The sequence below is a fragment of the Coregonus clupeaformis genome, unplaced genomic scaffold, assembly GCF_020615455.1.
Source record: "Coregonus clupeaformis isolate EN_2021a unplaced genomic scaffold, ASM2061545v1 scaf0127, whole genome shotgun sequence".
Taxonomy (NCBI): Eukaryota; Metazoa; Chordata; class Actinopteri; order Salmoniformes; family Salmonidae; genus Coregonus; species Coregonus clupeaformis.
This window is the reverse complement of record NW_025533582.1, coordinates 632,125-646,176: the sequence shown is the minus strand read 5'-3', so window position 1 is coordinate 646,176 and position 14,052 is coordinate 632,125. Positions and strand designations below refer to the sequence as shown.

At 44.0% G+C, this 14,052-nt stretch overlaps 1 protein-coding gene across 1 annotated transcript in view; it reads left to right on the top strand.

The window, feature by feature from the left end:
- Positions 1-14,052, top strand: part of LOC121540458 (collagen alpha-1(XXIV) chain) — a gene marked incomplete at its 5' end in the record, with an annotated part of 76,042 nt that overhangs the window by 54,031 nt on the left and 7,959 nt on the right. Inside the window, 3 exons of the mRNA XM_045213605.1 lie at positions 3,227-3,280; positions 11,045-11,213; positions 11,431-11,540. Of these exons, the coding sequence (XP_045069540.1) occupies positions 3,227-3,280; positions 11,045-11,213; positions 11,431-11,540 (333 nt within the window). The remainder of the gene's footprint in view (positions 1-3,226; positions 3,281-11,044; positions 11,214-11,430; positions 11,541-14,052) is intronic.

The following is a 14,052-nucleotide window of genomic DNA, read 5'->3' as shown; positions in this document are numbered from 1 at the left end:
AAGTGGCCAGTGATTTCTGATCTATGTACAGTTGGGAGAACAAGTATTTGATACACTGCCGATTTTGTAGGTTTTCCTACTTACAAAGCATGTAGAGGTCTGTAAATTTTATCATAGGTACACTTCAACTGTGAGAGACTGAAAATCACATTGTATGATTTTTAAGTAATTAATTTGCATTTTATTGCATGACATAAGTATTTGATCACCTACCAACCAGTAAGAATTCCGGCTCTCACAGACCTGTTAGTTTTTCTTTAAGAAGCCCTCCTGTTCTCCACTCATTACCTGCATTAACGGCACCTGTCAACACACTCAATCAAACAGACTCCAACCTCTCCACAATGGCCAAGACCAGAGAGCTGTGTAAGGACATCAGGGATAAAATTGTAGACCTGCACAAGGCTGGGATGGGCTACAGGACAATAGCCAAGCAGCTTGGTGAGAAGGCAACAGCTGTTGGCGCAGTTATTAGAAAATGGAAGAAGTTCAAGATGACGGTCAATCATCCTCGGTCTGGGGCTCCATGCAAGATCTCACCTCGTGGGGCATCAATGATCATGAGGAAGGTGAGGGATCAGCCCAGAACTACACGGCAGGACCTGGTCTATTTTATTTTATTTTTTTTTATTTCACCTTTATTTAACCAGGTAAGCCAGTTGAGAACAGGTTCTCATTTACAACTGCGACCTGGCCAAGATAAAGCAAAGTAGTGCAATAAAAACAACACAGAGTTACATATGGGGTAAAAAAACATAAAGTCAGAAATACAACAGAAAATATATATACAGTGTGTGCAAATGTAGCAAGTTATGGAGGTAAGGCAATAAATAGGCTATAGTGCAGAATAATTACAATAGTATTAACACTGGAATGCTAGATGTGCAAGAGATTATGTGCAAATAGAGCTACTGAGGTGCAAAAGAGCAAAATAAATAACAATATAGGGATGAGGTAGTTGGGTGGGCTAATTTCAGATGGGCTGTGTACAGGTGCAGTGATCGGTAAGGTGCTCTGACAACTGATGCTTAAAGTTATTGAGGGGAGATAAGAGTCTCCAGCTTCAGAGATTTTTGCAATTCGTTCCAGTCATTGGCAGCAGAGAACTGGAAGGAATGGCGGCCAAAGGAGGTGTTGGCTTTGGGAATGACCAGTGAGATATACCTGCTGGAGCGCAGACTACGGGTGGGTGCTGCTATGGTGACCAATGAGCTAAGATAAGGCGGGGATTTGCCTAGCAGTGATTTATAGATGGCCTGGAGCCAGTGGGTTTGACTTGACGAACATGTAGTGAGGACCAGCCAACAAGAGCGTACAGGTCACAGTGGTGGGTAGTGTATGGGGCTTTGGAGACAAAACGGATGGCACTGTGATAGACTACATCCAATTTGCTGAGTAGAGTGTTGGAGGCTATTTTGTAAATGACATCGCCGAAGTCAAGGATCGGTAGGATAGTCAGTTTTACGAGGGCATGTTTGGCAGCATGAGTGAAGGAGGCTTTGTTGCGAAATAGGAAGCCGATTCTAGATTTAACTTGACCTATGACTATGACCTGAAGAGAGCTGGGACCACAGTCTCAAAGAAAACCATTAGTAACACACTACGCCGTCATGGATTAAAATCCTGCAGCGCACGCAAGGTCCCCCTGCTCAAGCCAGCACATGTCCAGGCCCGTCTGAAGTTTGCCAATGACCATCTAGATGATCCAGAGGAGGAATGGGAGAAGGTCATGTGGTCTGATGAGACAAATATATAGCTTTTTGGTCTAAACTCCACTCGCCGTGTTTGGAGGAAGAAGAAGGATGAGTACAACCCCAAGAACACCATCCCAACCGTGAAGCATGGAGGTGGAAACATCATTCTTTGGGGATGCTTTTCTGCAAAGGGGACAGGACGACTGCACCATATTGAGGGGAGGATGGATGGGGCCATGTATCGCGAGATCTTGGCCAACAACCTCCTTCACTCAGTAAGAGCATTGAAGATGGGTCGTGGCTGGGTCTTCCAGCATAACAACGACCCGAAACACACAGCCAGGGAAACTAAGGAGTGGCTCCGTTAGAAGCATCTCAATGTCCTGGAGTGGCCTAGCCAGTCTCCAGACCTGAACCCAATAGAAAATCTTTGGAGGGAGCTGAAAGTCCATATTGCCCAGCGACAGCCCCGAAACCTGAAGGATCTGGAGGAGGTCTGTATGGAGGAGTGGGCCAAAATCCCTGCTGCAGTGTGTGCAAACGTGGTCAAGACCTACAGGAAACGTATGATCTCTGTAATTGCAAACAAAGGTTTCTGTACCAAATATTAAGTTCTGCTTTTTATGTATCAAATACTTATGTCATGCAATAAAATGCAAATTAATTACGTAAAAATCATACAATGTGATTTTCTGGATTTTGGTTTTAGATTCCGTCTCTCACAGTTGAAGTGTACCTATGATAAAAATTACAGACCTCTACATGCTTTGTAAGTAGGAAAACCTGCAAAATCGGCAGTGTATCAAATACTTCTTCTCCCCACTGTATATAGGCAGCAGCCTCTAATGTGCTAGTGGTGGCTATTTAATAGTCTGATGGCCTTGAGATAGAAGCTATTTTTCAGTTTCTCGGTCCCAGCTTAGATGCACCTGTACTGACCTCGCCTTCTAGATGATAGCGGGGTGAACAGGCAGTGGCTCGGGTGATTGTTGTCCTTGATGTTCTTTTTGGCCTTCCTGTGACATCGGTGCTGTAGGTGTCTGGAGGGCTGGTAGTTTGCCCCCGGTGATGCGTTGGGCAGACCGCACCATCTCTCTCTGTCTCTCTCTCTCTCGACCCCCCCCTCTCTCTCTCTCTCGCTCTCTCTCTCTCTCTCTGTCCGAGGCTTGGTGCCAGGCTAAGCTTAGATAAGGCTTTCGGAGGAATGGGAAAAAGCAACAGTCTCATAGCTGCAGGGCCAGTGGTAGCATAGCAGCAGAGCATACCGTATATTATCTGTGTGGCATTCCCTTCCCTGTGTGAGCTGCTTTCAACAACCATTTAGAACTATAACCCAAAAAATTAAAACAACAAAGCTGAAATGTCATTGCATTTCTGTTTATGCAATATGTACACTATGTGATAATCAGGGAGGGGCTTTTAATGACATTGATTAATATGCCCCCCACTACTTAGAAGAATTTGTAGATACAGGCCCTGGTTTACTGCTCTTCAATGTGACTAAACTGCATTTGTTGGTGTTGTATCTTCAGAGACTAATCGAGTCTAACTCTCCGTTCGAGTCCAACAGTGCCTTAAGGACAGAGGTAAAGCACTCAACCTATTGCACATTTTAAAATGAGATAACTGTAGTCAACATCCACTGTAAATATAGTCACTGTTAAGTGTTGATAAAAAAAAAAAAAAAAAGAATATTAACAAAAATCTTCCTGTTCTTTTTTTGCTCTTTTATACTCTGCCTTTTCACTTGTGTGGGAACATGCCTCCAAATAAACCTTATTTAACTGATTGTAAAACACTTTGCTTGGAACACATCATAAAAACATCAATGCAACTTTTCCAACCACCTTATGTCATGGGGTTTCTGTGGATGACTATGGGTTGTGTTTCTTTCTCATTTTTATTTCAACTTTATTTAACCAGGTAAGCCAGTTACAACTGCGACCTGGCCAAGATAAAGCAAAGCAGTGCGGTAAAAACAACAACAACACAGAGTTACATATGGAATAAACAAAATGTACAGTCAATAACACAATAGAAAATATATATACAGTGTGTGCAAATGTAGTAAGTTATGGAGGTAAGGCAATAAATAGGTCATAGTGCAAAATAATTACCATTATAATTTAGTATTAACACTGGAGTGATAGATGTGCAGAAGATGATGTGCAAATAGAGATACTGGGGTGCAAATGAGCAAAATAAATAACAATGTAAATAACAATATGGGGATGAGGTAGTTGGGTGGGCTAATTAAAGATGGGCTGTGTGCAGGTGCAGTGATCGGTAAGCTGCTCTGACAACTGATGCTTAAAGCTAGTGAGGGAGATAAGTGTCTAAAGCTTCAGAGATTTTTGCAGTTCGTTCCAGTCATTTGCAGCAGAGAACTGGAAGGAATGGCGACCAAAGGAGGTGTTGGCTTTGGGGATGACCAGTGAGATATACCTGCTGGAACGCATACTACGGGTGGGTGTTGCTATGGTGACCAATGAGCTAAGATAAGGCAGGGATTTGCCTAGAAGTGATTTATAGATGACCTGGAGCCAGTGGGTTTGGCGACGAATATGTAGTGAGGGCCAGCCAACGAGAGCGTACAGGTCACAGTGGTGGTTATATATGGGGCTTTGGTGACAAAACGGATGGCACTGTGATAGACTACATCCAACTTGCTGAGTAGAGTGTTGGAAGCCATTTTGTAAATGACATTGCCGAAGTCAAGGATCGGTAGGATAGTCAGTTTTACGAGGGCATGTTTAGCTGCATGAGTGAAGGAGGCTTTGTTGCGAAATAGGAAGCTGATTCTAGATGTACAGTGAGGGAAAAAAAGTAGTTGATCCACTGCTGATTTTGTATGTTTGCCCACTGACAAAGAAATGATTTTACATTCTAGTCATTTAGCAGACGTTCTTATCCAGAGCAACTTACAGTTAGTGAGTGCATAAATTTTTCATACTGGCCCCCCATGGGAATCGAACCCACAACCCTGGCATTGCAAGTGCCATACTCTACCAACTGAGCTACAGGAGGCCCTGTCTATAATTTTAATGGTAGGTTTATTTGAACAGTGAGAGACAGAATAACAACAACAAAAATCCAGAAAAACGCATGTCAAAAATGTTATAAATTGATTTGCATTTTTTTATGAGGGAAATAAGTATTTGACCCCTCTGCAAAACATGACTTAGTACTTGGTGTTTGGCAACTCAAACCTTCAGCTCCGCCACAGATTTTCTATGGGATTAAGGTCTGGAGACTGGCTAGGCCACTCCAGGACCTTAATGTGCTTCTTCTTGAGCCACTCCTTTGTTGCCTTGGCCGTGTGTTTTGGGTCATTGTCATGCTGGAATGCCCATCCACGACCCATTTTCAATACCCTGGCTGATGGAAGGAGGTTCTCACCCAAGATTTGACGGTACATGGCCCCGTCCATCGTCCCTTTGATGCAGTGAAGTTGTCCTGTCCCCTTAGCAGAAAAACACACCAAAGCATAATGTTTCCACCTCCATGTTTGACGGTGGGTATGGTGTTCTTGGGGTCATAGGCAGCATTCCTCCTCCAAACACGGCGAGTTGAGTTGATGCCAAAGAGCTCGATTTTGTTCTCATCTGACCACAACACTTTCACCCAGTTCTCCTCTGAATCATTCAGATGTTCATTGGCAAACTTCAGACGGGCATGTATATGTGCTTTCTTGAGCAGGGGGACCTTGCGGGCGCTGCAGGATTTCAGTCCTTCACGGCGTAGTGTGTTACCAATTGTTTTCTTGGTGACTATGGTCCCAGCTGCCTTGAGATCATTGACAAGATCCTCCCGTGTAGTTCTGGGCTTATTCCTCACCGTTCTCATGATCATTGCAACTCCACGAGGTAGTAATAATAATAATAATATGCCATTTAGCAGACGCTTTTATCCAAAGCGACTTACAGTCATGTGTGCATCCATTTTTACATATCGAACCCACTACCCTGGCGTTACAAGCGCCATGCTCTACCAATTCAGCTACAGAGGTGAGATCTTGCATGGACTTCCAGGCCGAGGAAAATTGACAGTTATTTTGTGTTTCTTCCATTTGTGAATAATCGCACCAACTATTGTCAACTTCTCACCAAGCTGCTTGGCGATGGTCTTGTAGCCCATTCCAGCCTTGTGTAGGTCTACAATCTAGTCCCTGACATCCTTGGAGAGCTCTTTGGTCTTGGCCATGGTGGAGAGTTTGGAATCTGATTGATTGATTGATTCTGTGGACGCGTGTCTTTTATACAGGTAACAAGCTGAGATTAGGAGCACTCCCTTTAAGAGTGTGCTCCTAATCTCAGCTCATTACCTGTATAAAAGACACCTGGGAGACAGAAATCTTTCTGATTGAGAGGGGGTCAAATACTTATTTCCCTCATTAAAATGCAAATCAATTTATAACATTTTTGACATGCGTTTTTCTGGATTTTGTTGTTGTTATTCTGTCTCTCACTGTTCAAATAAACCTACCATTAAAATTATAGACTGATCATTTCTTTGTTAGTGGGCAAACGTACAAAATCAGCAGGGGATCAAATACTTTTTTCCCTCATTGTGACTTTGGATTGGAGATGCTTAATGTGAGTCTGGAAGGATAGTTTACGGTCTAACCAGATACCTAGGTATTTGTAGTTGTCCACATATTCTAAGTCAGACCCGCAGAGAGTAGTGATTCTAGTCAGGCAGGCGGGTGCAAGCAGCGTTCGATTGAAGAGCATGCCTTTAGTTTTACTAGCATTTAAGAGCAGTTGGAGGCCACGGAAGGAGTGTTGTATGGCATTGAAGCTCGTTTGGAGGTTTGTTAACACAGTGTCCAATGAAGGGCCAGATGTATACAAAATGGTGTCGTCTGCGTAGAGGTGGATCTGAGAGTCAGTAGCAGCAAGAGCGACATCATTGATATACACATAGAATAGAGTCTTCCCGGGGGGCATGGGCAAGTTGCAGCGGAGGGTGCAGCGCTGGTGGCCGGGGTAGGGGTAGCCAGGTGGAAAGCATGGCCAGCCGTAGCAAAATGCTTGTTGAAATGTTTGATTATCGTAGATTTATCGGTAGTGACAGTGTTTCCTAGCCTCAGTGCAGTGGGCAGCTGGGATGAGGTGCTCTTATTCTCCATGGACTTTACAGTGTAGTTAGTGCTACAGGATGTACATTTCTGTTTGAAAAGGTTAGCCTTTGCTTTCCTAACTGATTGTGTATATTGGTTCCTGACTTCCCTGAAAAGTTGCATATCGTGGGGGCTGTTCAATGCTAATGCAGTACGCCACAGGATGTTTTTTTGCTGGTCAAGGGCTGTCAAGTCTGGGGTGAACCAGGGGCTACAGTGGGGAAAAAAAGTATTTAGTCAGCCACCAATTGTGCAAGTTCTCCCACTTAAAAAGATGAGAGGCCTGTAATTTTCATCATAGGTACACGTCAACTATGACAGACAAAATGAGAAAAAAAAATCCAGAAAATCACATTGTAGGATTGTTAATGTATTTATTTGCAAATTATGGTGGAAAATAAGTATTTGGTCAATAACAAAAGTTTCTCAATACTTTGTTATATACCCTTTGTTGGCAATGACACAGGTCAAACGTTTTCTGTAAGTCTTCACAAGGTTTTCACACACTGTTGCTGGTATTTTGGCCCATTCCTCCATGCATATCTCCTCTAGAACAGTGATGTTTTGGGGCTGTCGCTGGGCAACACGGACTTTCAACTCCCTCCAAAGATTTTCTATGGGGTTGAGATCTGGAGACTGGCTAGGCCACTCCAGGACCTTGAAATGCTTCTTACGAAGCCACTCCTTCGTTGCCTGGGCGGTGTGTTTGGGATCATTGTCATGCTGAAAGACCCAGCCACGTTTCATCTTCAATGCCCTTGCTGATGGAAGGAGGTTTTCACTCAAAATCTCACGATACATGGCCCCATTCATTCTTTCCTTTACACGGATCAGTCGTCCTGGTCCCTTTGCAGAAAAACAGCCCCAAAGCATGAAGTTTCCACACCCATGCTTCACAGTAGGTATGGTGTTCTTTGGATGCAACTCAGCATTCTTTGTCCTCCAAACACGATGAGTTTAGTTTTTACCAAAAAGTTATATTTTGGTTTCATCTGACCATATGACATTCTCCCAATCCTCTTCTGGATCATCCAAATGCACTCTAGCAAACTTCAGACGGGCCTGGACATGTACTGGCTTAAGCAGGGGGACACGTCTGGTGCTGCAGGATTTGAGTCCCTGGCGGCGTAGTGTGTTACTGATGGTAGGCTTTGTTACTTTGGTCCCAGCTCTCTGCAGGTCATTCACTAGGTCCCCCCGTGTGGTTCTGGGATTTTTGCTCACCGTTCTTGTGATCATTTTGACCCCACGGGGTGAGATCTTGCGTGGAGCCCCAGATCGAGGGAGATTATCAGTGGTCTTGTATGTCTTCCATTTCCTAATAATTGCTCCCACAGTTGATTTCTTCAAACCAAGCTGCTTACCTATTGCAGATTCAGTCTTCCCAGCCTGGTGCAGGTCTACAATTTTGTTTCTGGTGTCCTTTGACAGCTCTTTGGTCTTGGCCATAGTGGAGTTTGGAGTGTGACTGTTTGAGGTTGTGGACAGGTGTCTTTTATACTGATAACAAGTTCAAACAGGTGCCATTAATACAGGTAACGTGTGGAGGACAGAGGAGCCTCTTAAAGAAGAATTTACAGGTCTGTGAGAGCCAGAAATCTTGCTTGTTTGTAGGTGACCAAATACTTATTTTCCACCATAATTAGCAAATCAATTCATTAAAAATCCTACAATGTGATTTTCTTGATTTTTTTTGTACCTATGATGAAAATTACAGGCCTTTCTCATCTTTTTAAGTGAGAGAAATTGCACAATTGGTGGCTGACTAAATACTTTTCTTCCCCACTGTATATCTGTTCTTAGTTCTGAACTTTTTGAATGGGGAATGCTTATTTAAGATGGAGAGGAAAGCACTTTTAAAGAACAACCAGGCATCCTCTACTGACGGAATTACATTGACATTTTAGTCATTTAGCAGACGCTCTTATCCAGAGCGACTTACAGTTAATGAGTACATACATTTTCATACTTTTTCATACTGAGGTCAATATCCATCCAGGATACCCGGGCCAGGTCAATTAGAAAGGCCTGCTCGCTGAAGTGTTTAGGGAGCGTTTGACAGTGATGAGGGGTGGTTGTTTGACCGCAGACCCATTACAGACGCAGGCAATGAGGCAGTGATCGCTGAGATCCTGGTTGAAGACAGCGGAGGTGTATTTAGAGGGTAAATTAGTCAGGATGATATCTATGAGGGTGCCCATGTTAACGGATTTAGGGTTGTACCTGGTAGGTTCCTTGATAATTTTTGTGAGATTGAGGATATCTAGTTTAGATTGTAGGACGGCCGGGGTGTTAAGCATATCCCAGTTTAGGTCACCAAGCAATTCGAACTCTGATGATAGATGGGGGGCAATCAATTCACATATGGTGTTCAGGGCACAGCTAGGGGCTGAGGGGGGTCTGTAGCAAGCGGCAACAGTGAGAGACTTATTTCTGGAAAGGTGGATTTTTAGAAGTAGAAGCTCAAACTCTTTGGGCACAGACCTGGATAGTATGATAGAGCTCTGCAGGCTATCTCTACAGTAGATTGCAACTCCGCCCCCTTTGGCAGTTCTATCTAGACGGAAAATGTTGTAGTTGGGAATGGAAATTTCAGAATCTTTAGTGGCCTTCATTAGCCAGGATTCAGACACTGCTAGAACATCAGGGTTGGCGGAGTGTGCTAAAGCAGTGAATAACTCAAACTTAGGGAGGAGGCTTCTGATGTTAACATGCAAGAAACCAAGGCTTTTGCGGTTACAGAAGTCAACAAATGATAGCGCCTGGGGAGCAAGAGTGATACTGGGGGCTACAGGGCCTGGGTTAACCTCTACATCACCAGAGGAACAGAGGAGAAGTAGAATAAGGATACGGCTAAAGGCTTTAAGAACTGGTCTTCTAATGCGTGGGTACAGAGAAAAAATGGGCAGATTTCCGGGCATTGTAGAATAGATTCAGGGCATTATGTACAGACAAGGATATGGAAGGATATGAGTACAGTCGAGGTAAACCTAAGCGTTGGGTAAAGATGAAAGAGATAGCATCACTGGAGGCACCGATTGAGCCGGTCTCCGCATGTGTGGGGGGTGGGACAAAGGAGCTATCTGAGATAGGTTGAGCAGGACTGGGGGTTCTACATTGAAAAAGTACAGTTAGAACTAACCGAAACAGCAATAGGCAAGGCATATTGACATGGGAGAGAGGCATAAAGCAGTCACAGGTGTTATTCGAGAGAGCTAAGGCAACAGCTGGTAATGGCGACGAAAGTTTGAGCTGAGGCTAAACAGGATAGGGTACCGTAAAAAGGAACAGTCCAGCAGGCATCGGCTGTGAAGCTGAGTGATCATAAGGTCCAGTGAACAGCAACAAGTAAGTCCGGGAGCAGTTCAGTGGCTGCTACACTACAGGCGAGCTGGAGGCACGGCTGTTGATTGCGTGTGCTAGCGGGCCGGGGCTAGCAGATGGATCTTGTGGTCGTCACAACGGGAAGCCTGTTGAAACCACATCAGACGATTACGTCGGCAGACCAGTCGGGATGGATCGGCGGGGCTCCGTGTCAACACTAGGAGTTCCCGTCCGGTTGACAGAGAGGTAGATAGCCGGGAGATGGGCCTGGCTCGAGGCTAGCTCAAGGCTAACTGGGGTTAGCTTCAGGACAGTGGTGATTAGCCAACAACGACAACAGCCATTCAGTTGCAGCTAGCTAGTTGCGATGATCTGGTGTTAAGGTCCAGTGATTCAGTGATTCCGGCAGAAAATCCGATATGCTCTGGCTCGATAATTGTCCAGGCTAGAGCTGGCTGGTAGGTAGTGCAGGCCACGGCCACGGACAATGGTGAAGACCGCTAACGGTGGCTAATAGCAAGTAGCTAGTTAGCTGGCTAGCTGGCTAGTTTCAGCCATAGGTTCTGGATAAAAATGTATGAAGAAATAATAGAATCCATTCCACATTGGGTGAGGCGGGTTGCAGGAAAGTATATCTAGTTAAAGGAGCGAAAGTGAGATTGAGAAATATATTTAAAGAAAACGAAACAAAAAAACAAACAGGCTATTTACATGAGGACACTACAGAAAACATGACCGCACTGCTATGCCATCTTGGAATGCATGTGTCTGAATGTATTCATGTTTGATCCACTGCATGTTCCGTCCATGATTTGTTTGGCTGTCTCTATGGCTTTGTCCTCTAACCTCTTCCTTTGCTGCAATACCATGGACTGTGTGGACTATGCGAACCCTGCTAACCTAGACCTACCAGAACACAGAGATGTCCTTCCCAGACAACAATGCAGAGATCTTTAAGACCCTGCGCTACCTGAGCAGTGTGATCGAGAGCATGAAGAAACCATTGGGAACCCGGGAGAACCCAGCACGGTTCTGTAAGGACCTGTTGGACTGCCAACACAAGCTCTCTGACGGTGACAACTTCATAAAACTGCTTCACAGAACTTATCCAGATGCAATGGACATTTTGTCCCAATCTACATTAATCAATATTCTATTAATAATCTTCAGACTTACTTCTACTTAGTAGAATAGTATGTATATGTTATTTGTAGGGGAAATGAGCAAGGAATCATTGTGAAATATGACTGTGTTCTTTCTCTCTGGGGTTGGATGTTGCGGTGCCTTTAGGACTGTTCTGGATCGACCCTAACCTGGGATGCCAGTCAGACGCCATTGAGGTCTTTTGTAATTTCACTGCAGGCGGGCAGACATGTCTCCACCCAGTGGCCTCTAATAAGGTAACCTAGCACTGCACTCCAGAACTGCAATCCATCATCACAGGTCCTCCAGCAGATCCATAGCAGTATTAATTCAATAAACAGATTTTATCTAGGTTTAAAGTTTAAAACATTTACATGTGCCTGGTTGCGATGGCACAACCACAGAGGCATGGTGGCAATTCGTAACTTCCACTTAAGTCGAATTTTCACTAACACATCGGTCCTTCCTTCCCTCTGCAAACTTCAGAAGTATTGTACAAAGGTTTTTAGTAAATGGTTATTGCCACTTTTATGCGAAATGGCCATGAATTTCCAGCTGGAACCATCACCGTTTCCTTGATTCCTGTCACATCTGCACAGACACACATTGATGTTGACACTCTGTGGTGTGTGTGAGTATTTACAGTGAGGGAAAAAAGTATTTGATCCCCTGCTGATTTTGTACGTTTGCCCAGTGACAAAGAAATTATCAGTCTATAATTTTAATGGTAGGTTTATTTGAACAGTGAGAGACAGAATAACAACAAAAAAATCCAGAAAAACGCATGTCAAAAATGTTATAAATTGATTTGCATTTTAATGAGGGAAATAAGTATTTGACCCCCTCTCAATCAGAAAGATTTCTGTCTCCCAGGTGTCTTTTATACAGGTAACGAGCTGAGATTAGGAGCACACTCTTAAAGGGAGTGCTCCTAATCTCAGTTTGTTACCTGTATAAAAGACACCCGTCCACAGAAGCAATCAATCAATCAGATTCCAAACTCTCCACCATGGCCAAGACCAAAGAGCTCTCCAAGGATGTGAGGGACAAGATTGTAGACCTACACAAGGCTGGAATTACTACAAGACCATCGCCAAGCAGCTTGGTGAGAAGGTGACAATAGTTGGTGCGATTATGCAAACGGGGGAAACACAAAAGAACTGTCAATCTTCCTCGGCCTGGGGCTCCATGCAAGATCTCACCTCGTGGAGTTGCAATAATCATGAAAACGGTGAGGAATCAGCCCAGAACTACACGGGAGGATCTTGTAAATGATCTCAAGGCAGCTGGGACCATAGTCACCAAGAACACAATTGGTAACACACTACGCCGTGAAGGACTGAAATCCTGCAGCGCCCGCAAGGTCCCCCTGCTCAAGAAAGCACATATACAGGCCCGTCTGAAGTTTGCCAATGTACATCTGAATGATTCAGAGGAGAACTGGGTGAAAGTGTTGTGGTCAGATGAGACCAAAATCGAGCTCTTTGGCATCTACTCAACTCGCCATGTTTGGAGGAGGAGGAATGCTGCCTATGGCCCCAAGAACACCATCCCCACTGTCAAACATGGAGGTGGAAACATTATGCTTTTGGGGTGTTTTTCTGCTAAGGGGACAGGACAACTTCACCGCATCAAAGGGACGATGGACGGGGCCATGTACCGTCAAATCTTGGGTGAGAACCTCCTTCCCTCAGCCAGGGCATTGAAAATGGGTCGTGGATGGGTGTTCCAGCATGACAATGACCCAAAACACACGGCCAAGGCAACAAAGGAGTGGCTCAAGAAGAAGCACATTAAGGTCCTGGAGTGGCCTAGCCAGTCTCCAAACCTTAATCCCATAGAAAATCTGTGGAGGGAGCTGAAGGTTCGAGTTGCCAAACGTCAGGCACGAAACCTTAATGACTTGGAGAAGATCTGCAAAGAGTAGTGGGACAAAATCCCTCCTGAGATGTGTGCAAACCTGGTGGCCAACTACAAGAAACGTCTGACCTCTGTGATTGCCAACAAGGGTTTTGCCACCAAGTACTAAGTCATGTTTTGCAGAGGGGTCAAATACTTATTTCCCTCATTAAAATGCAAATCAATTTATAACATTTTTGACATGCGTCTTTCTGGATTTTTTTGTTGCTATTTTGTCTCTCACTGTTCAAATAAACCTACCATTAAAATTATACATTGATCATGTCTTTGTCAGTGGGCAAACGTACAAAATCAGCATGGGATCAAATTCTTTTTTCCCTCACTGTATGTGTGTTTATATATTAAACCACACATGGAAACGGTTTATGGGTTTATGAAATGCACATTCCTTTACTGAACATAATATGTGTATGATGCCTTGTCCTTCGGTGCTGCTGATGTAGCCTGGAAAAGAGAGAAACGCAGGTTGATAGTTTGCCGGCAATTCATTTGGTTTTGGCGGCAATCATTTGTTGCACTGAATTTACTGTTTCTTATGCCTTTTCTTGTCAGTGTTACTATTCAAGTGAGGTTTCGGTAATCGCTATGTAAATGTAATACCCTTGCTAAAACCAAGTATAGAGTTTATTTGTTGTAATTAATTGGTATTAGATTTAAAAGGTGATCGAATTGCTCCTGATTTGTAATGTCGTTAATGCATTTCTTTTGAAGCAATGTTTATTTAATGTACAAGTGAATAGGTTGGTTTACTTTTAAGTTTAAGTTTCCCACGTATCTTGTTAAAGTTCTGACCAATGAGGTTGCTTGTTAAGTTGTGGCCAATGGGAGAGTTGACTGTTTGCTGGGGGG